General features: G+C 38.3%; 1 protein-coding gene across 1 annotated transcript in view; it reads left to right on the forward strand.

The window, feature by feature from the left end:
* ME1 (malic enzyme 1, NADP(+)-dependent, cytosolic) overlaps positions 1 to 23,331 on the forward strand; it is a 145,521-nt gene that overhangs the window by 60,631 nt on the left and 61,559 nt on the right. Inside the window, exon 5 of the mRNA XM_009333117.1 lies at positions 1,217 to 1,320. Within this exon, the coding sequence (XP_009331392.1) occupies positions 1,217 to 1,320 (104 nt within the window). The remainder of the gene's footprint in view (positions 1 to 1,216; positions 1,321 to 23,331) is intronic.

Consider the following 23,331-nt stretch of genomic DNA (forward strand, 5'->3'; position numbering starts at 1 on the left):
GGTATCTTTAATTTTTTATGGAAGTGGAGAGAAAAGCAAGGGAGAGACAAACACCTCTATCTGTAGGTATCTATCTATCCCAGGGGAGGCAGAATACCACCAAAGGTTTTAAGTTTCTTACTGATTCAAATCAGTCTCCAACTGGGGCTTGTGACCCAAAGGATTTTTCAGTTCTACAACATAGAAAAGCTGTGAAGGGAATTTAGGCACTTTTCTAAAATACAGAAATCATATTTCTGATTCCCAGCCTGAAGCAGGCTGAGCAAGCTTTCCAGCCGTCTTACTTCATGCTGTACATTGAACGCTCTCTCCTGGAAGGAGAGGTGGTCTGTATTTTTCTTTATGATGTTTTCCTAATTGAAGAGGCTGTACAAGTTTCTGCAGCCGCGTTGGTTTTGCAAATTGGTTTTGGATGAAAAATAGTCAAGCTCCTGACCGATTCTGCAAGCTGTTTGGGCATATGTGGGAGGATTGCACTCTAGATACAACAGAGAAATGAGCTTATTCATTTTCAGAGGCCTGTGAAAAATAATAGCAAAGAGTGTCTTTATGAGAAAGCTCCTGGGAGAGCCAGTGAAAGTGTTGAGACTGGAGAATTGCTGTAGCTGGAGTGATTTGTCAAAAGTGATCGCAAAACACTTTGAACACATTTAATAATTCGTAAGTTATTATTTGGAAATACATCAGACCAAAGCAAGACCTTCTAGTAGCTTGGAAGGAAAAGGTCAAAGGCTTGGTTATGTTTTGGCATATTGAATTTTAGAAAGCAGCATATTTTCTGAATATCAGCTCATCAACACAGTTGAAATGATGGACTCTGGAAGAGATTTGTGAAACATGATGATAAAAGTAAAGAAAATGGCTTTTCTAAAATGTCAGAGCACTGTCAGGATGTAAAGGAAAAAGAGAAAAGTACTAACTAAAGCTTCAAAAGATACTTTTGAAACCTGACTTCCCAGAACAAACTTTTACTTTTTCACTTGGAAACAATACACATCCTTTGAGACTAGGGTATCCCTTTTCCTTGATACAAAAGGGTGTTTCTTTAATCTCTTTGTTGTGTTTCTTCAGTCTTTATATAGAGGTGGATAAACAGATATGTACTTCCTATGCTTGGGTTAATCCTCAAATGCTGTATTGTTGTCCCCTTCTTATTAACTTAGAGTGTACTAGTGTAACTTGCTCATGTAATAGTTCAAACATTTTTTTTTAACAGGCACTGCTGAAAGATCCTTTGTATATTGGGCTGAGACACAAGAGAATCAGAGGTCAAGCCTATGATGATCTTCTTGATGAATTCATGGAAGCTGTGACTTCAAGGTATGTGATATATCTGTGCTATTCATTGGTGAATTCCAGTGTGAACTTCATCTTGGGAGAAATAAAGTTCAGCAGCTTATGAAAGGAAGACAGAGTTGTTAGGTTCCTGATCATTTTCATTTTGAGCGTAGTATTTTGTAAGTTTATAACTGCCTGAACTACTTGCCTTTAATATTGCAGTTTTATGAATTCACTGCATGAGTGGTAAAACTCACCTTGAGATGAGTGAACTAATTTTTCAAACTTCTTTTTCGAGTTTTGGATTGTTAAGTATTTGCCTAATAATTTTCTATGCCTAGTGCTGTGCCTACATGATTTTCTCCATCTCTGTGATTTCATATGTAAGATGTTAGCAGCCTGAAAGAAACTATCATACTTGGCAACCCCTGCCTCTGCCCTCACCAAAACCACAACAGGACTAAGCGTTCAGTGTTTTGGTTTTAAATGTCATGGCGTTGACCTATACCAAGTCAGCTCTTTCTCTTGCTTCTTTTTTCCTATACAGAAAGTAGTTAAATTTATTATTAGACCATGATGCATAAAATAGTTCTTTTCACATGTCAAATAACAGGTTTGCTCATATTTTCCCTGTTTGTTAAAATATTTGGAGTTCTAGCCCTGCATTCAATGTATATACCTAAAATAGTTCAAGTGCCAGGATCCTTAGCAGAATGTGTTTTCTACATCTGCATCCCAAAGCTGGGGCTGAGCTGTGAGACCTGGAAATACTTTCCTGCTCCTCAGTCTTGGCTTGTGCCCCATCTGCGTTTTGACTCCATGTTGGGACCTTACCTAGACGTGCACAACTTCTGTTCTTCCTGCCCTGGTTCCTGTGCAAAAGAAACTTGGGCAAGCAGGAAGTATTAATTTCCATGCCTGAAGCACATATTCATTCATGTATTACTATACTCTTCCCCATCACCCCCAGTTGACTGACACTCTTTTGTTCATAATCTTGCTACGGAAGTTGCTGGTTTGGCTCTACCCTGTAATGTGTTAGCTCCTCTTCTGAGTATTTCCTTTCAGATAAAACTGATGCATTTTCACCTTCCTAAAAGAAGGTTCAGAGCATTAGAAACTGCTCTGTGGACCACGTTTTGAGAATCTCTAACTTAATGCATTCCCTAACTCACCCTTTCCTTAAAATGAACCACAGTTCTTCATAGTGAAGGAAATCATCAGAGTCAAGAAGAAGATTATCTCAGTAATGTTTGAAGGTCTGGTTGACATGCTCTTTTTACTTAAACATCTTAAAAACTCTAATTTTGAGCAATTTTGAGCAATTTGTGTTTGCTTGACCTTCTGAAAGATCACTTCGTTCTCAGCTAAATCTGTCATGGCCTACAATGGTGTCATTTATTTCATGTTTGAAGTGGAGCACTTACAAATTACAGTTCAAGCTTTGTGTGGTTTACTTGTGAATTGCTTTGGCTGTAGTGTGACATCTATATTGATTATGATACTCATTTGCTAAGATGAAGGATAAAGTGATGTAGTTAAATCAAAATCAAGCCCATTTGCTCAATAATTTCATATGTTCCTAAATTCAAATTTGTGTTTAGCATGCCACTGGCAGACTCAGCACTTGCAGCTGATTCTGGTGTGGTGGGTCTGACTGTTAAAGATGCAGGACATTATTTGCTTTATTGTGTATTACTTTCCCTTGTCAGCCATTGTGGTGATCTAAATAATTGTATACTTTGGTTAAATGCTAGTTATCTTTTCCTTGTGAAAGTTTCTCTTATGCTTTTCCTCTTTTCATTTTTCTTAGCCTTCTGCTGGCTGTTTCACAGAGGGAGTATTTGCTTTGCTAATCTTAGATGCATGTTTGGTCTGTTACATTTTAGGTTAGTCATATTTATTGTTAGTTATTGCCATGGTACTCCAGAAGAGGCTTTCTTATTTAGCATTGCCTAATCAATTCTGAGAATGGGAGAAGTTCTGGGGAAATCTGTTGTTGTGTTTTCAGTACCATGGAGTGTTCAACTCCAAGACATACATAACCATGAACATCGTAAAGCACAAGGCTGTCATGTATTTTTAATAAGCCAAATTTAAAGACAAGCTTTTAAGGTGATGACAAATGTTTTCAAGTTGGAAAACTATGTTAAATACCTGTTTTAGATCTTTTTCACCCTCATAGTTCTCCAGAGAAGCCAAATGCTAATAGAAGTGAGCGCCAGGTTTTAGCAGCACTGCCTGAGAACAAGCAGGAGTAGGCAGCTGTACCAGGCAGTGCACTTTGTACAGGCTTTTCACTGGCTTCCAGGGAATCTTCCTGGACATGCACATCATCTTGATTGATGGTTAAATTTTGAAAATCTAGATTTTTATAAGCTGATGCAGCATCATTTATAGTGTTTCATGTTGAAACATCACCTTTATACAGTAAATGTCATGATATGTAATAAAGAAAATGCTTTATAAAAAAGCATGTCATATGAAGGTATAGTTTCATCAACTACAATACTTTCCTCTTCTCAGCCTCCACTGCTATTCACGCCCAAAAAGCTCTTCTTATGAAACAAAATTATTTATGAAAGAGTTGGGATTTAAAAAAAACCCCACAACTTAAACCATCCATTACTAAAAGATTTTGGTACAGTATCCAGTGTGCAATCATGGCAGAATGTAACTAGTACAATGTGATTTTTCCCAGATGTGGGAAGGCATATGGAAAGTATCTGGATTTCTGTTGACATAAATCCAATGAACAGCTTTTATTTATTTACATATGTATACATTTATCTGTTTATTTATTTATTACCACTGCCAGCAGCTGCCCTCCCTGAGGGCAGGTGCCATAATTTCTCTGGACATTACCAGGTGTTTCTTGCTTTTGTGTCGGTGCGGTAATTTAGGGGAACAGGAATATTCTAAATGGAAGGAATGTTTTATAACATGAGAAAAAATGGACAGTTGTCTTCATCACTGAAGAATGTAAATCAAACTGGAATGCAGAAACGTTTGTGAAGTTTCTGCCCTATGGAGAAATGGGTCATAAAACATTTTATACAGAGAAGTAAATTTTTCCAGATAACAAGTTGTTCTTAAATACCTATGTTTACAGAGGAAACTCCAAGAGGAGGGATTGCTAAACAAGACTCTGGTAGCTGGGATTGATCCACCAAGGCTTCCTGTGTAACCAGAGGAAATAACTCTGTCTTTTTATTCCAGTTCCTATTTCTTCCCTACTTGCCTGCGATGATGCAAAGAGAAATACATCAATGGCCAAGAGGTATTGATGTACAACAGTGAAGGGATCATGGAAACGCTTGAGGGGAAAACAATGTAGAGTGGAGATGGAACAAGAAATGAAGGGAGAGGAAAAAAGCACCTTTTTAATAACAGGGACTTGAATTTCCTTGTCTGATGCAAAAAGTAGATTTAAAGGGTCTGGAAATTTTTTCCTTATTTTGAAGGATGCTTCATTTTCACAAATCTGGTGAAGATAACTCCACCTTGAACCCCTCCAAAAAATGCCAGAGTAGGGAAGAACAGCATCCTACCAGCTTGCTTTCTGCTGTAGACCATCTCCAATAGAAGGCACTGTACACTGGGGAGGGACAATACTGACTTGCACCTCTGGTCTGTGAGCAGATAGGAGACTTTTAGAAAAGAGAAAGAATCTGGTGTAATTCCCATAGGTTATGTCCTTGCCCACTTACTGCAACCCCAAAGAGTTGGGTGGAATTATTATTCTGTTATAAGCTAAACCCTGTAGATTTGTGATGTGTAAAAGCAACCCTATATCACTGAAATTGTCTTTGTGTGTGTGATGGTAAGTTTTCAGTTTCACTTCAAGATGCAAGTAATAGTGGTGGACCCTTGAAAATTAATATCATGTGTCATTTATGTTCTCTTCTGTAATCATATTTTAATCAAATCCTTCCCCACTCTTTTTATATGCTGTGCTTTTCTCAAGTTTGAGAGCTATAAACCAAGCTGCTGACAATTGTAATTCAGTATGTTCTGTCCTAAATTACCATGATGTAGTCATTATTCCTCATTTGCCTGATTACATTATTCACAGATGGTAGCAGGGTTTCATTTCACATCATGTGTTACTTTAAAACTGTTTTATGGTAAGTATGGTTTATCTGACTTTGAGAACAACTGTAAAAGTAATATGTCCACAAAATGAAAATACACAAATATTTTAATAGATGTTTGCATTGAGTAGATTACATTAGAATATAATTCAATTTGTTAATAACTTAATTAATTCAAACAGCCCTTACATTTGGCAAGAGAATATACTGGCAAGAAGTCAACATAAAAGGTGCTTACAGCTGTGCATCATTAAGGAAGTAGTTGGACTACACAATGGTTCTGACAGTATGTTCAAGCACAGATTGTGAGTACAAGAACATTGGTGCCTCTGTCCTCTTCTGCACTGTACTGGTGCAAGACCAAGACATGTATCATGCCTGTACATTCCCATATTGTTCAAGTTAAAGTAGCTGTCAGAAAGTGTGCAGGAAGAAATACTGCTCCAACAACTCCCTCCTATGGCAGACTTGGTGAAGATTTTTCTGTTCAGAGATTTTGTCCCTCAGTGGGACTTAGGCCCTTTGAGACAATTTTTCAAGTCTATGTCTACCTGCTCCTTCCACTGTTTGGTGAACATTACCTTCCTAGTGAAGACCACTGTGGACAGCAGGATAGGAGAAAGGTGGGTCCTTAGGCAGAAGCCCTTGTCTAAGGGCTGCCTTGTCTACAGTTACAATTGCTCTTTGAACCTACCCTCAGTTTCTTCCTGTGGTTACATCTGAGGTTCATTTCCAGTCATTGATGGGTTTATGCTCTTCCTGAAACTGCTTGGCCCCAGAGCTCAGACTTCCTTGCCCACCTAGGCTCCCAGGTGGACTTTGCTTTTATACTGACAAGGTAAAACCATTCAGGAGGATCCTTAGGTTGTTTGCCTGTTAAAAAAGGCCCTCAAACGCAAAAACATTGTGGGTTTAAAACAGGGACTATTGCTTTGGATAGTGGAGACTGTTGTGGAAGAGGAAAACTCAAACAGTTTGATAAGCAGGGTTTATTTTTTATCCTAGTTCAAGGAACTGTGATGGTTTGTCTGAGGCAAATCTTCAAATTTTCGTGATTAATCATGACAACTGGTAACTATTATCACTTGTAACATTTAAATTCTCAACAGATGATGCCACCTCTAGGAAGTTTTTTAAGGAACTCTGAACCCTTCCCCAGGCTGTGGTGCTTAGTGGGGTACCCTGCTTGGAATTGTCCTCGCCTGCCTATGTAGGGGAAAAAGAGAAGTAACTTAGCTGTAGTATGTTTTTTGAGACGAGATGCTTGTGTGCACGTTTGCTACTCCTTTGTTTGCCAAATCCAGGGAACTCTGAGATGGAAGAAGACTGGGTAGAAGGCATCTACTGCTGTATATTCCATTAGGTAAGGGGGAGCAGGTTAATTAATTCACCCCCAGTACGAATATCCTTATAAACAATACATCACAGAAAGAAGAATGTAGGCAAGCAACCTTTCTTTTTGTTATTTGGTGCCTTGTACCGCTTTTCCCTTTCCTGCTGGTTCATTTGGTGGTTAAATTATATCTGATTGCTGGAAATGTTACAAATATATGCTTTACCAACTTTTCGGACACAGTAAGTGGCATAAGGAAAAGTGAATCTGTCAGTGACGCAAAATCATAGCAGGGTAGACAGACCCTAATCACATCAAGTTTATTTGTAGAAAGAGTCCTATTGTTGTTTGTAATGTGAGACCTTAGAGAAATTTAGCAAAGATCAGCAGAGGAGCCTTGAAGAAATAAAACCTCATTCATCCCTTAAAGAAAACAAAAAGAAATGAGATCCTCAAACACAGTACTGAGGGGGAAGGCTATTGTTTTGTTTTTGTGGGACAAGATAGAGAGAGGGGGGGAATATTTTTAGTATTTTTAATATGCCTCTTGTACCAGAACTGATTCTGGAGCTCAGCATTGGATGTATCCATGTTCTAATAATGCTCAGCTATGTGCCAGACTTGCTGCAGTCATTCAAAACCCAAGAAGTGAAGAACACACTGTTCTCAGGCTTTTCTTCTCCAGACTATTTTAAGAAGGGATTTTTCAAATGGAAAAGGCCTGGGTAATCTCAGTAACTTTCCTTCCTCTTTTATAGCTCCAGCAAATGGTGGGCAGGATTCTCAACAGAAGTTAGCTGGTGCAACTGTATTGTAAATGGAGTGAATGTTGATGTATTTGAATAATTTGTGCGAGTGTAATATTTTAACAAGGTTTATATTGTTGTTACAGAAGTATAGTAGTTTTCCAGGGCGTCAGAAGCAGCAGTTTCTTAATTTATTTTTTTCCTTTGGAAACTCTATTAAAGTAAAATATCAAATTTTTGGCTGCAGTTCACATCAAATTATAATAAGATATCTGTCCCTCTTATCCCATCTCTGTCTCTCTCCCATTACCAGTCAATAATTATTTCTATCTAGATTTCAACTCTCAGGAAAACTTTGATTCACTGTCCGTCTGGCTAGTGGGGTTGGGTACCTCAGTGCTTCATCTCTCCCTGGTCCTTTACCCCTGCCAGGCAGCGACACTACAGTGCTTTACTCAGAGTATCCCACCCGAACTGCACCTGCTCCCACATGAGGTTCCTGACCTGCGGCAGCGGATCAGCCTGTGCCCCTGGGTGCCTCTGCTGCAGCTCGCAGGCTGGGACTGCAGGACGCCAACAGCGGTGGGACGTTGGTAGCCTGAGATTTGCTGGTAAAATAAAGCCCTGCTGCAGGAGGGCAGAAGGCAGCAGATACAGCTGAGGCCAGTCAATGGTGTCCTCCTGGACTGACCTAGATGTCCTACCCTGCCCAAACCAATCCTGCCCTGCATGAGAGGGCCTGGACCCACTGAGGGCCACGGTCATCTGCCACCTAGGAAAGACTGAGATCTCTCCTTTCCCTGCACCCTCTGAGGCATGTGTGCCAGTTACAAGAAGTTTTTAACATATGGCTTCTTGACAACCCTGGGTAGATGACATAGGTCAAAGAGTTGGTAGTCTGAATTTCCTGATCTCCTACTTGAGTACAATTTTTAGAGTTAAATCTGCTTGTTACTGTCACAGAATAAGTATCACAGGGGTAAGAAGGAAACTTGGATATTGCAGTCCTGCCCAGACTCCAGAGACTGCAGGTATTTTTCTCCATTGTGCTTCATGACAGAAAAACGTTTCAGGCAGTGCAGTTTCTGCAACGCGAAACATTGATGTCAGGGTCTAAGTCAGTTCTCCTTTTAAAGGAAACAGCATTTATCAGATAAAATGCAAACTATAGAACACAAAATATTTAAGAGGATATAGGGGGATATAGCGGAGTCATTGCTGCAGACCCAGGGACTGGTGAGGCCGCTGCATTTTAGTTAAGCACAACTGATCCACCGCTTAGGAGGGCGCATGACTTGACCAGATCCAGAACGTCTAAGAGCTTCCCCATGAGTTCGGTGGGACCTGAAAAACACCACCACCCAAGTGTCAGTTGTTGTCTGGAGCAATGCAATTGTGTAATGTATCATAAGAGTAATTCCCTTGTTTTATATCTGCTATGGATTGTAAACATTGTTGGTGCCCAGTTGTCTACAAATAATAAGCCATTAGGAAATATCACTGACATAACCTATTCATCATTTGGATGTTACTAACTTGTTTTGCCACTGGCTGATTTAGCAATAAAACAGAATTTTTGTATTCAGTTATTAACACATCACACTGTTGAATTATTTGACTGGACTAAGCTAAAAATGTAATAATTCATACACCTGACAGAGAATTTGGAACAGGGTGTATGAGTGTGGTAGAGAGAAGTTGTTAGATGTCACTGGCAGATTAAATGCTTTAAGGAATTGCATCTTCAGAGTCTCTGTTCATTTGGCCCTGATTCTGAACAGAAATGCTGGAAAACTGTAAATCAGCAGGCATAATTTTGAAAATATAATTTTTATATAATCTGGGCTATTACCTACTTTCTATTTTTTTGTTTAGAACTTACACAGAGAATAGAAATATACATAGTTCTTAGTTATTTTAAAATGATCCCTTATCACTTGCACCTGGAAAAGTAACGGGCCAACACAGGCTTTGCCAGAAAGACTGTCTTGCTTAATTTGTTCCCAATAGAGTCTGTGATACCTTCTCAATTCCTTTGGTGGTTTACTGAGTAAACCTGCATCTGTGCTGATGAAATAAATATAATCATGACCTGCTGTTGACATTAATGGTGGACAACATCAGTGACCCTAAAAGATTCAGATGATACAAAAGGGGGGAAAAAAGTATTGTAACACTGTAAGTGTTTTGATATCAATATGTTATCCACTATTTTTTAAACCTTTTGACTTGGGTTAGGGAGCTGTAACTGGAGACAAGGACCTTTTTTAGTAACATCTTGCGTTCCAGCTATACTGATTTGGGGCAGGGGGCAGTGTCCTTGGGCGTTAAGGACACGTCCCTGAGGAACTTCATCCCTGGTAATGCCTGCAGCAGGAGGCAACACTGAAGGGAACTTACTCTGTCCCCAAGACATGGGCAGCCCCAGCTCAGCACAGGCCTTTCCCTCACCCGTTTCTGTCCTGAGGCTCACAAAAACAGATGATAGTATCGACCTCTCATGTTTTTCATCTGGTATGTTTTTAGGTTTTGGATGCTACTGTGGTGTTTCTGTATCCCCTGTCTCTGATTGCATATACTAATGTATAGTGCATATATGCTCATATCAAATATTTATTTCAGTCTAAGCTGCATTTGTTACCTTACCCATCATGGCTCACTGTTTGGTATGTCAGATACTTGCAAATTGCTGTATAACTGTATTTTTATACTGTTTTTCACCGTAGTTGTACCCTTTTTTAACAAAATCTAGCATGAGAGAATAGATACATTGCCATAGATCTTCAGTGGATATCCTAGAACTGAAGTAAATTATTTTAGACCTTTTCACACCTGAGTATCAAAAGTTTTTTCTTATAAGCATTGTCATCACGGTATTAAAAATCGATAGTGGCATTAGACAAACTGTACTCCCAGATTAGACGAACCACGGTATTCCTAGAATTTAATTATCCATGCTCCTTGAGATTGTTGTGAGACAGAGCACTCGCTAGGATCAAGGACTCACAAACAAATTTTTGTACAGTCTTCCCAGGAAATTGCAGTGGAAACTTCAGTGGCTTCCCTGTCCATCCTAGAATCTGCAGTAGTAATCCATATGTCCTTACATCACAATATAGCCTACTGAAGTGTGGACGTATGGCACTTCTGAAAATCAGGATACTTCTCTTTTGGTGCTTAACTGTGGATATAAATGCTGACTTGTAAAATGGAAGTATTTAACCTTATCCTGAGATTATGGCCATATTAGTCTTTCAGCTGTGCAAACCTTGTGATATGAACTGTCTGCCAGCGATTTGGGACTAGGATCAGAAAGCATGTCAGAACTGAATTCTGGAGTTGTATACATTATCAGTAAGTATGGTCCGTTTAAAAATAATATGGAGTACCTTAAATGAAGTATCTTCCATGTCAAGAACATCCTACCTACAGACATTTTCTGTGTCTTTTCAGTATAATAAACATATGCAGTGTCTATTACTGCATTCTCCATCAGCCTGACCTCTTTATAGTCCTTAAAGCTGTTGCAGAGTAAAATTTTTCCGCTTTTATACATGGGAACTAGAGCATTATGTGACAAAATTGGATTTAGATGTCCTCCTGGGCACGATCCAGTTGCCTAAACATAGGGGTCCAGTGTCATACCCTATCTGGCCTCCAGCTGCTGGTCCAGGTACCTTAGTTGTCCCACACGTCCTCAATCATATCTGCCAGCTCTGTTTAGGTGCTGTGGATACGTTGGAGTGTCTTGGATGGCACTAGGTTCCTGTGTTTGAGCATCTATATCAAGTCCCGATGTCTTTCTGTATCTCTAGGTGCTTGAAGGCTTTCAAACACTGGCTCTGAGTGACCTTCCTAGTGTTGCATGGGAAGACTATAGCAAATAGAGGAGAACCCTAAATATCCTGTAGGGTAGCCTTCCCCCTATACAGCTATCCCTGGCCAACTTCTCATATGGATATAGTTTTGGCAAAATTAGAGGTTGCACGCAGATTTTGCACTTGATTTGTTTTGAATGCTTAGAACTGCCTCTCTCCTTCTAATCCTGCAGTCTCTCTGTACCAGTTTCATGCCAATAAGGCATACTGAGAGTTTGCTTAATTGAAGGGAGCTAGAGACTGCTGCTTTTAATCGCAAGATCGTGCAATTGGTTTATTTTACTGATTCATTGTTTTTTTTATTTAATCTAAAAGTAAGGAGACAGTATTTGGTATCCGCAGAATTTTTGACACTTTTTGGAAATTCCAGATACACATCTCATTTCTGCATTAGCCATCACTAGTGTTTATACACCACTGTAAAAAATATTAGCCTGGAAATGGCTGAAAAATGCAATATGACACTTCAGACCCACTACCATATGTAAGTGCAGTTAACTGACACTTCATTGACGCCCACAGTGGTGCCAGTGCTAACAACATCTGAATAGATCGTGTAATCTCTTTAGCTAATGTGTTTGTTTAATTACAAAATTACAAAAGTTCTTTGCGATTTTGTAAGTGAGTTTATTTGAATCACTGGATTTCTGGAGTTCCAAAAGATGCTGATTGTATCCCCAGAAGCAGATAATAGTTATCTGGTGGGTCATCTTTATATAACTGGGGGTATATATGAGAGAAAAAAGGAACACATTTTGAAAAATAGACTTGGGGTTTCAGTGATTCAAAGATCTTTTTCTCCTAATCCCGTACTTTTTTAGACCTTGCTAATAATTAAGGGGAAGAATTCCTACTGCTCTCCCTGCATTGGCTCTTGCAGAAGGAAATTCTTTAGTGTTTTATCTTCGGCACAGCGTTACTTTGATATTTCTCCTTCTAAAAATGGGATTTAGCTTAGTACAAAACCAGAAAGTTATCTGTTTCAAACATTATACTTTGGAAACAGCAAGAGAAGCATCACTTAATTGGCTAACTTTATTTCAGAATTTGGTGGATTTTACCATCAAAGTTAGTCATTCATCTACTTGCTGGTCTGTAGCAAGCCTAAATGGCTACTGGAAAGAGATTGCTGGCAGGGTTTGCTGAAAATGAACTATGCAGATTTTAATAAAAACGGAGTTAAATACTGCTAGAAAAAGGTATGCCTTCTTTCTAGAATCATAGAAGGTATTATTTCTGCAAATATTTAGTTAAATGATACTATAAAATTCATTTTATTATAATTGCTTTGTGATTAATTCCCACTGCTAAATGTAAATTCCTTCTTTTTTTTTTTTTTGTTTCCCTTTTTTTAAAGATCTTAATGGAACAGATGTTTGGAATGCTTTTTGTCAGGATAGAGCTCTGATCTAGAAAACATACACAGGAGTTATTTTTCCTTTTACAAAATATATGAATAGGAGCAAGCTTATTTGTGTCTGTTAGAGAAACTGAAATGTTGTAATGATAGTTATTGGTATTAGAAGAGTCTGCAAATCTGAAAGCATATTGAGAAAAATGCAGCAAAAAAAATAGTACTCTTTTAATAAGCCATTAGGGGCCACATATAATTAAACTTACATTGTATTAATTTTAGGTTCTGTAGAAGCTTTGAAAATGTTTAACCAGCTTGTTTTTTGCCTAGATGTCATCTGGGTTTGTGGTTCCATACTTAAGGATACCAAACACTTGTGGTGCAAGTCTCTGAAATACTGCAATTCTCACAGTAATCTTGTATCTCACATGCTTTAATGAACTATGAGAATCTTCAAATTTAGCAGAAATATTTAAGTCCACTTGCTTACATACCCTTTGGTCCTGCACCATTAAAATTAATGGATTTTTTTTTTTTTTGGTACCTTTCAGTAGATGCAGAATAGAAAGCCTGCCTTGTTAGAGGTTTTGCGTTTGTCAGCCCTGGAGTCATCCGAAAACCTGTGGAGTCCATTTCTGTGGCAGGGCATAATGGTCCAGACATTTAGAGATCTTTTTACAGTATCAAGTTTTTATTAAAAGGGCTTTGATTAATCTTTTCTTCTGAAAAGTTGATTATGATCTGAGCATGTGTTTGGCTTCTGGAATACTACATTTCTTCAGCTGTGTGACTGCAGTGATTCTACTGAATTGATACTGGAAAAAAAACTTAATTAAGTCATAGATCCTTCACATTTATACCAGCTGATTTAAGAATGTCATAACAGTTACAAAGAAGTGCTCTATTAAATTCATTAATGATTCTAAATTTGTATAAAAAAAGTGATTTTTCAGCTTAAGCCAGACTACACAGTGTTAGGTTTGTTTTCTTTTTTTTTGCCAGAAAAGTATAGAAGCTGTAAATTATATATGGAAAATATTTTTAAAGAACAGTATTTTCAGGATAAGAGAACTGAGTGCAGCTGGTCTGGTGTATTTTCCAAATCAGATTTCAAAATGGGAACCAGCTGCTCATCTGTTGCTCTTAGCTAAAATGCCAGCATATGCTGCTTATTGCACAACGGCCATTTTTGAAATAATACACATGAGGAACACTGCATACAAGCAGTTGCAAAGTAGCACCATCTTCAAATGCTGCAGGCACCTATCCTAAAGGCATTTGAGTGACTTGTTTGCAAAAAATCCAAAATAAAACTAATGAGGGAATCGTGGTATATAGCATCCACTGTGCCTTTTCGACAAGCTTTCTACCTGAATTAATCACGTTGCTTGCAGCTGTCCTGTTCGATTGCATTAGGAGACACCACCATCTGAGCAGGCGGCTCCTGGGCGTCAGTCTCTGGACATCAGAACTGGCACCGCTTTGTTTTTGTCCCAGGTGCCTTCTTCTTGGAGCTCTATAGGCAGGTATCTTTGATGCTGGTCTTCGGCACTGGCGGGAAAACTGAGATGGAGGCGGGCTACATGGCTTTGTTGCTGTTACTGTTAATTCGCTGGGAGTGTGGGATACATGTTTTTTAAATAAGACCCACCTTCTCAGCAGAGGTGCTGATGAGCAAATTAAGAAATCTAGACTGGACTGTTAATAGAAGTCACACACAGGGCTGCAGTGAACAGTGCATTCTTAAGGCCTTTGATTTAGACTTGGGGCCAAGTTCGTTTGGTCTGAACACAATTTTCATGTTTAGTAAGTATCACAGGGGTTTTGTAGGGCTAAATATTATTTCAAATTTATTTTCCTTAATGTTAAACACAAACTTTAATAAATTGGGAAGTTTTAAAAGGTAGATTTGATCAATATCAAAATATGCTGTAGCATTTTTTACTTGTTTTATTTAAAAAAATATATTAAATATTATGGAGACACACTAAATTTTGTACATGAAGAATAGCAACATTGCATCATATATAAAAGAGGTTTGCTTAGAACCATTTTGAGTTTGCCCAGGTCATTTTAGTTTTTATGTAGACTTCAAAGAGATTTCTTCCCCCCCGGAAAGAAATTGCCATACTTTGTCCTGAAATTATATTCAATAATATTCCTGTTACAGTGACTTCATAAAGAAAATCTTGTCATACTTTCCTTGGAGTCAATACCCATATGCCCTCATTGAACTCAAGGCACCTTCTTTAAATATTCAGCATTGGTGGAAAACCTCTTCTTCCACAGGATGTGTTGTAGCCATCATTCTGCTTCTCTGGGCTTTTGTTGTATTACAAAATATCAGAACAGCGGAGTTTGTAATTGCAGCTATTGGTATAAAAGCATGTTATGGAGAAAACTTGAGAGTAGAAGACAAGGAAATGGCTGCATTGCCTAGGACTCAAGTATCTGCACAACATATTTTTGTTCTAGAATCAGGTGCTAAAACAGGTTTTCCTACTCTGTGTTTGGGAGCAGGAGGTCAGATGGTTGAGAACAAGGAGTTAATATATTAAGCAGTTGAAAAGGTTACTGGGGCTATTGTGTTTTCTCAGTTGAGGCTTGTTGGCAGCAGGTTTAGCTTAAGGAGCAGAGGCAATGTCAAATAACCACTTCACAGAACATGGGACAAAACAGATTCTTGACAAAGAACATAGTCTGTGCTCCAAAGAAAACCACTGAACTAGTTTCAGCTTCAGTAAGTACTGCCACACTGCACTATATAGCAGTTTTTGAATGTTATCTCATTTTTGTCACCTTGCCTTCTTTCTTTGTTAGAAATCCTACTGTGATTGGAAAAAAAAAAGGGAAGATCCACCTAAGTTACTTTTTTTGGCTGATAAACATAGCGATATCGCTCATGGGGCTGGGGTTTTTAAGTAATGTGCTGTGCCTTAATATTTGTGTCATTGAAACTATTACTTGCATATTGGTGTTTTAATGGGGTTTCAGGTATACGATTTGACTGCACTGATATAAACTAAGAAAGGTGATAAATATATAATCAATATTTGAAAAGACTTTTAAACAAATGCCCAGTTCTATAAAATAAAACTTAAAAATGAAAAATGAAGAATAATTAAACTGCACAGACTTTAGGTGTTTTCCACTAAATGTCTTCTCTGGGGTTACAGAAGTGACTTTGGAGCTGTTCAATCATTCTAAGAGAAATGGCCAAGGCTAACTTGTGCTTATTCCCAAAGAAAAAAGTGGTTTTTTTTAGAGAAGGCATCAAATTCCACTCACGTGTCCGATTTTAGAAGTTAAATATGGATGTATAGGTGTTTTTAACATAGGCCCAAAGAAGGTGAGTTGCCAGTGTGTGTACAAACATCGGTAAATATCTCCTTTGGATAAGAATGGCTGGAATGCAAAGCAATTCCATTTTTATTGTAATTATGTTAATGAAAAAAGAAAATGCTCTTAATTTTAGGCAGTTTTTTGTAGTACAATGTTATGAAAATAAAAGGGACTGACTTTTGGGACAAGTAGGAGGCAGAAAACAAGTGCTAGCATGCTATCCACTTGGCAGTTATAAGGCAAGACAGTGCTACGTACTAATTTTGAAGTTCTGAGCAGTGCTGATGATACGAAAATAGACCTGGCTTAGATCGCTTCTATCATTGTGAAATGTCATTCAGTTTATCGCAGTCATAAACTTATCTACCACCTGTGCTAGGGACACTCTTCATTTACAGCGCCTGACGCTTGGATTCAGATTGTGCCTGTGGCTGAAGGCTTTGGTTAAATATCACATTTACAGGAACCTGTGTTCCTTCATTTATAAGAAGCTTAATGTTTGGGGCTTTTTTTTTCCTCATTTAGCTATTAGGTAATTAAGTCCAGCGTTGTGCTGGTCAGAGGTGTCACTTTGAGACTGTAATGCAGGCATGACTGTTACATCCTCAAAAGGAGGAAGAGATAGGACTAGAGGAGATGGTCCTCTGCTGGGTAAAATCTGATGTTTCCTTTTTCTATGCTTTGCTCTGCTGTGTGAGAGGACCACCGGTGGGTTATACTTTTTGTGCTATTAAATGATAGCTGAGATTCCTGACTGTAGGGACCACTGTGAGTGAACGAACTACACCACCACTAAATGACTGCAACTTCTGTCACAGCAATGCTGCAGATTAAGAATAGTGAAGGCATAAAAAAAAAAAGTAAATTGCCAGATTTTGTGGATTTGCGCATTCCTGATCCAGCAGCTGACGGCAGAATGACCAATTGCATATTTTTTCCCCTAATATGGTATAGACCTTAGTTAGGTTTTGAATGTCATGACACAGTCATTTGTGGTCTGCATGAATTTTTCCTTCCCCGGGGGGGTAGAAGCTATTAACGACAATAACCTTGTCTGGTGTGATGTGGCTTGGATGTTCTTTGCTTAACACGACAGAGCCCTACCTCACCGGTAAATGAGAAAATGAACCCTCATGCTCTCTGCAGCAAACCATCTACTGCAGCTGGTTAGCACAAAATATTGTGCAGCTTCGCAGTCTGAGCAGTGCCTGAGCTTTAAGTCAGTGTGGAAATCAGACCTAAGAGTTCTGACATGCTTGTTTGCATGTAATAACAGTCTGCAACTTTTCATTGACTCACTTATTCCACATTTTTTGTCTGTTTATATTTCTGTTTTTGCTTACCTCCTATAGCTGCCTTCTGCCAGTGGTATCTCATCCTGTTGCCTTTTTTTTCCTGAGTGACTTTTATAAGTTCCAATTCTGCTTCCTCCTTCATTGCCCACTCCTCTCTGGAGAGATTTGTTCAATCCTAATCCTACCTGTGTTCTTACCCATTTTTGTTCTTAGCTATAATTATCTCTAATCCTTCTATGTCACAGCTGTTCCCTCCTTCATATCCTTCTGGATTGTTGATTCGTGATTCTGAGTCTGAGGTTTTCTATAAGTATTTGGTTTGTTATTTAATTACTTCGTTTCATGATCTTCTAACTTGTACTGTCTCTGTCATGCTCTTGCTGGCTGTGGTATGTCCCACAACCTTGGTTCCTTGGCTGGCTCTGTCATAGCACAGCACAGGTCCCACCCTTCCCAGTCCCTTAATAAGGGATAAACAGATAATAAGCAACTAGTGCTTTTCAGCTTCTTTACTACTTCCTTGCTATCACTGTCCCCACTAAAAATAAGAAAGGAGTGTCATAACGTAACTAAATTGTGTTCATTCTCTCTCAAACTAATGTGCTTGTATATTCAGTCTCAGGATGGTTTCTTTTCTTTGGACCCATAGCCCTTGAAGGCAGAGATTCTGTCTTCTGCCACCATCCAGCATGGTGGGACGTCAGTTCCTTTTGTCAGCCTGGAGAGTATAAGTGTTTAAATAGTTTTTACAACTGTTTTTATAGATCACTGAAGCATCTCAAATTTTGCTTCTTAAGCTTTGTCCCAAACGGGATGTAAATGAAGTATTTAGTAACCTCGCTAAGTACTAAGGACTCAGCAGGATATTATCTTTATAGTCTTACTTTAGAGTGATTAATACATTGTATGTAAGAAAGAGGAGACAGAGTTTCTTTCCACAAACATCTGTTTGTGATTTAAGCTCTGCAAAATATCCAAAAAAAGATTGTGTGGTGAATACTGACTTAGGACTTTCGCCACGTATCCTACTGTCCCAAGGACTGCTCCTACACTACTATTAATTTTACTGGTACGATTCCAAATCTGTCATACTTAATTTTAAAATATTTGTAGTCACATACCCTACTACTAAGCAAAAATAAATATGAAAACCTGGGGAGCATTTCTATAGTTGATATATAATATTACTTGAACATTGATGCTGCAACATAAAATTATGGTCAAAAGCATATGGTCATTATCAGTAAGTTGTGCTGTAAATAGATGTAAATGTATTTGAGAAAGTCAGGTTTGCTCCACATGCTCTTTTTCCTCTTTTTGTATGTGTAGCTGCTTCTTTCCAGTGACAGATCTCACCTGTTTTCCATGTTTTCCATCTGGTCTTAATGTTTGGGATGCAGCCCCCTTTTTCACAGCTCACTAAGTCTCCCCCAGTTAGGTCTGCTCTGGTCAAGTAATGACATGCAAAGCTAATGTGTTTAAAGGGATCCAGCTAAACATTAAATTTTGTGAATCCTTACTTCTGCACTAACATGCTTCTTTCTCTTTCCTAGCTGTTGCTTGGACCAAAGAGAAATACAGTATGTCAGTGTTTAAGAGGCTTCTGGGCAATACCCTTAATAATATGCCTTGACTTTTGGTGAGCCCTGAGGTGGTCAGTTGGACATGCACATACAGTGATGAGCACTGTATGTTCCTTCCAGTTGGAACTATTCTATTCTCTGTGAGCTTTGACTTTGTTGAGAGAAGTACATATTTTTCACTTTGTATGGTGCAATATGGTGAGGAGTTGTTCTCAGTGTTAATGTAAACATGGATTCTATAGTTTGTTGGTAGTGTTGCAGTTTGAAAAATTGTTGTTTTTTTCAGATATCAGGTATGGTCCAGATAGTCCTGGTTAGGGTACAGCCTGTACTTATAGGAGAACAACTTGTGTGTCTCTTGGTACAAAGATAAGGCTGTCCCTTACAGCAACACTTAACTGCATCGATGTTCAGATTTGTATCAAGCAAACACTGCAAGAATATCAGGAAAAATATGAGATTCCAGCATCTAAAAACCACTTTGATTTATTAAGAAGTTCTTCAAAGTACTTTGAAACTACAAAAAGGGCAGCAGAGATTTTCTTGGACTAGAAATGAAAGCTGAGAGCTAATGAGGGGATTTTTGTAGGACAGAGAAAGCCACACTGTCACTCTTCCTCACAGAGAGGAGATTCCTGTGGAACTCTCAGGTCATGGCACCATTGTGCATAACTTCAGAAGTCTTCTAAAATTTTTGCTGGAGACTCAAGCCACGCTTTGAAAAAGTTTAGCTGCTGAGTGCTACACTTAAGAGCCCAACTCTGGGCACGTTGGGCTAGTGCATGCTAGCTTTCATGATGCTTCTAGCCTCCGTTGATGCTTGAAGGGTAAGAAACAACATCTGGAAGTTGACAAATGGACTTTCAGAGCTGTTATTTGTAGGGTTTCTCTGTGTGGGGATTGTTAGTCTTTATACTTATGCAATAGCTCGTATTTGCTAGCCGTTGTACACTGGCTTTGAGTGGATAAGCTGAGTTCTCTTCACCGTGATTGAATGTTGTAACTATTTGCACAGCACTATCCATGCTCCCAACCAGGAACTTCATGGAGGAATCCCTAGAGCCAGTCTCTTCTCGCTCTTCTTAGTTGTCATCCCAGAAATGATATAATATTTATGAATTTGCAAAATCTTTTTTTTTTTTTTTTTAATAGCTCAAACAAAGGGAAAGAAACTGAAAATATTTTGGATACATCTATACTTTAAATATTTGGAGATGGGTGGAGACTTGATTATTTAGCTGAATTTTGTCAAGATTTGAAGCAATAGCTGTCTACATTGAATGCCAGGAAATGCAGACATTTTAAAAGATACATGTGTGTATATATGTATAAATTTATAAAACAATAATAATTCCAGAAGTATAAAATTGGCTGTAGTCCTAGTTTTTCAGTTAAAAATAATAGTACTGGAGATATTGAGTGGAATCTCATGGCATTGAAACTGTTTTACCAGATCATTGCTAGATGCTTTTCTTATTTAGTAGACTTTAAGCATTTCCAAGAGCTCATTATTCCCATCTCTAGGGAAGAGACTTTGCAGACAGCTACAGTTATTGTACATCTTTCCTGGACTTCTTGAGGGAAGCGGGGGGAGGGAAGCAGTGTAATGGATATGTGTTTCCTGACCAAAAATCCACCCCAGTGTCAGTGTCTTTTGAGCATTTGAATGAGAGATTGAATAAATTCAATTAAAAAACCCTGATTACAGTAGCTAATGGCTTGGTCCAGATGATCTAGCTTCCTAAATCATATAGGAGTGAGATGTAGAATGGAGACTTTCTGGTGCTAACGTTGTCAAATTGTGAGAAGTTTACGGAACTAATCTCAGTTCACCATCTGATCCTAATTTTCAGCTGAGTTCAGTTTATCATTGCCTGTCAGAGCCCTGAGACAAATTAAAACAAAAAGAAACTGGCTGGGTTTCTGTGTAAGAGGAAATTTTGCCAGATTCTGGAGGAAACTCCTCCAGAATCCTGAAGGAGGATGTTCAATAGTGGTGTGGTCCACTACCGACAGCGATCTCCGTGTTCAGTGGTTGTCCTTTTGCTAAGAAGCTAGAGTCAGATGGCAGCTTTCCCAAACATTTTGAAATGTACATTTTGCAATTCATCCTTTTCATTAATATAAATATAAATCACATCGTATTTTTTGCTGATTATTACAGCTCACAAAAATAAATTATGAAAAGCCAAGGTACTTTAACAGTAGGATAGATGGACAGTCCGATATTGCCGACCATTTGCTCCTATATGAGCTTCCCATTTAATCTATTAAATGGAACATTGCAATTGTAAGCAAACAGGCAGTTTCAAAGCATAATACTTATTCTGTCTTGTGCTATTCTTTTTAGTCACTCTCTTCTTTCATAGCTTCTTGAAGTAGAAGCAATGGTCTTTTCATTACCTTCTGCATTGAATATGATACGTGGTTCTGAAACAGTTTTGCTTTGTTTATTGGCAGTGAGTAGAGACATTTGCTATTTACTTTTTTATTTTAATGTACAGATGATCTTGCCAGTATGTGCAAATCTCATGATGTAATCACTCTGACCCTTTTTATATTTTTAGCTACTAAGGCGTACGAGCAAATAAAAATATTAATCAAACCAAGTTTTAGCTCTGTCTTTAACTCAGAGAGACATGGAATTTGGAGACTTAAGGACCAAGGAGAAATACAGATGTCAAGCTCTAAGCTATCTTGTGTAAGAAAAAAATGATCAGTAAGTAGTTTTTCATTAAGGGAGTCCAGATGAGCTTCTTTGGTAGTACTTGACAGTTTACATAAGAGGAACAGCATTTGATAGCATAATGATATTTAGTGTGTTACAGATCATATGCATCCATTGAACTGGAACCAGAGAGTGAGGGGTGGATTTTGGGGCCCACCTCAGATGCCACAGTGAATGTTTAACGTGAGCGTTTAAGTATCTGCCTGATACTGTGCAAGTTGGAAGCATTATTAATTCTGTTAACTCATTTCTTCATAAGAGTTCTTCCCATGTAAACGTTTCTTCCCAGAATGGTCATGTGCATATGTGTATTTGCTTCTGCATGACTGGAAGAAAAATGATTGTAGCATCTTCCACCTACTTCCTCCCTACATTTTTGCAAAAATAAGTATTTAGAGCGTCATCCCGTGTTACTGCCAAAGATGGAGTAGGGTGAACAGGTTCACTCAGTTACAGTCACTCATTAGGCTGTTGGGTCACACAGTGCTTTTGTGGGTATTCTGCGCTCACCGTCATCCCAACATGTAATGGGGATCTTTAAAAGATCATGTGTATTAGGTGAGTGGCAGGGAAAATAGCTTTCAGACAGGTAGTTGAAAGAAACAGATAAAATTGTTATTATAGAATAAGCTTAATTAACCTTTGGTTGCTTTTTTACACTATGTAATCTAATACCATGAAAACATTATCAGACCTCTTTCAGAAAACTCACAGTCATAGGAAGTACACAGACAATTCTGGTGTTCTGCTTTATGCTGCATAATAATAATTGTTGCCATGCTAAGGAAGCTCAAGCTGAACTTGTTTATTCTCAAGAAGGCACTACAGGAAGAAAAAAGTACTTTTACTTTGATTTTCTTTATTATGGGCTTTATTACTTGGTGTAGGCATTGCACAGGAATAGAATACTTTGCCATAGTTTTCCCACATCCACATATTTTTTCTGGAAAACCTATTAAATACATTTTCCTTACTCCAGAAGTTAAGTTTCTGACTGGCTTGAGGTGACAGGACGGTTCACCTATGGAAGCAAAATTCTTTGATTTCTTCTGTGATTTAGGATGCTGCTTTTTGGGATGCAAGGTGACCTTAGGAGACTGGAGAATCCAGTTCTGTAGTTTTGTGAGTGAGTAACTGTAAAGAAGAGTAAGTTGTATTAACTGGCATTCTTAAACTGTTCCAATATGACCAATCTCAGTAGGTGCTACACATATGTCTTGCATATGACTCTGGAGTACTCAAAGTTATTACTGTGTGTTGACCAAGTAATTCTAACTATGGATGTGAACATTTTAAAGCTGACCAGGACAACAAAGAACAGAAGTCAGATTGCTGGCTAGTGAAAAGGAATATTAAGTAATCTTAAAAGACAGATGGATCTCTGATCAATAAATCATGAACAGGGGACTTGAACTTACTGAAGTAACCGAGAGGTATTTTTTTAAAGCAACATATCCTGAACATGCCTGTTAAAACAATCCAATTCTCTGAAGTCATGGGAATACATATGTATTAATAACTTTGAATGATTAGTCATAGAATTTACCAGTAATTACAAGTAACAGGAAGATTTTTGCTTCAAACACTAAAATAAGAGAATCTGGAATTAGTATAAATTTCTTTCCTTCATGATTCCCCTCAGTCCTTCCAAAAAGGTGGGGCCTGGGTCTAGTTTCAGAAATACTGTGCATCTTCAACCA

Source organism: Pygoscelis adeliae, unplaced genomic scaffold (assembly GCF_000699105.1).
Source record: "Pygoscelis adeliae isolate BGI_AS28 unplaced genomic scaffold, ASM69910v1 Scaffold57, whole genome shotgun sequence".
Taxonomy (NCBI): domain Eukaryota; kingdom Metazoa; phylum Chordata; class Aves; order Sphenisciformes; family Spheniscidae; genus Pygoscelis; species Pygoscelis adeliae.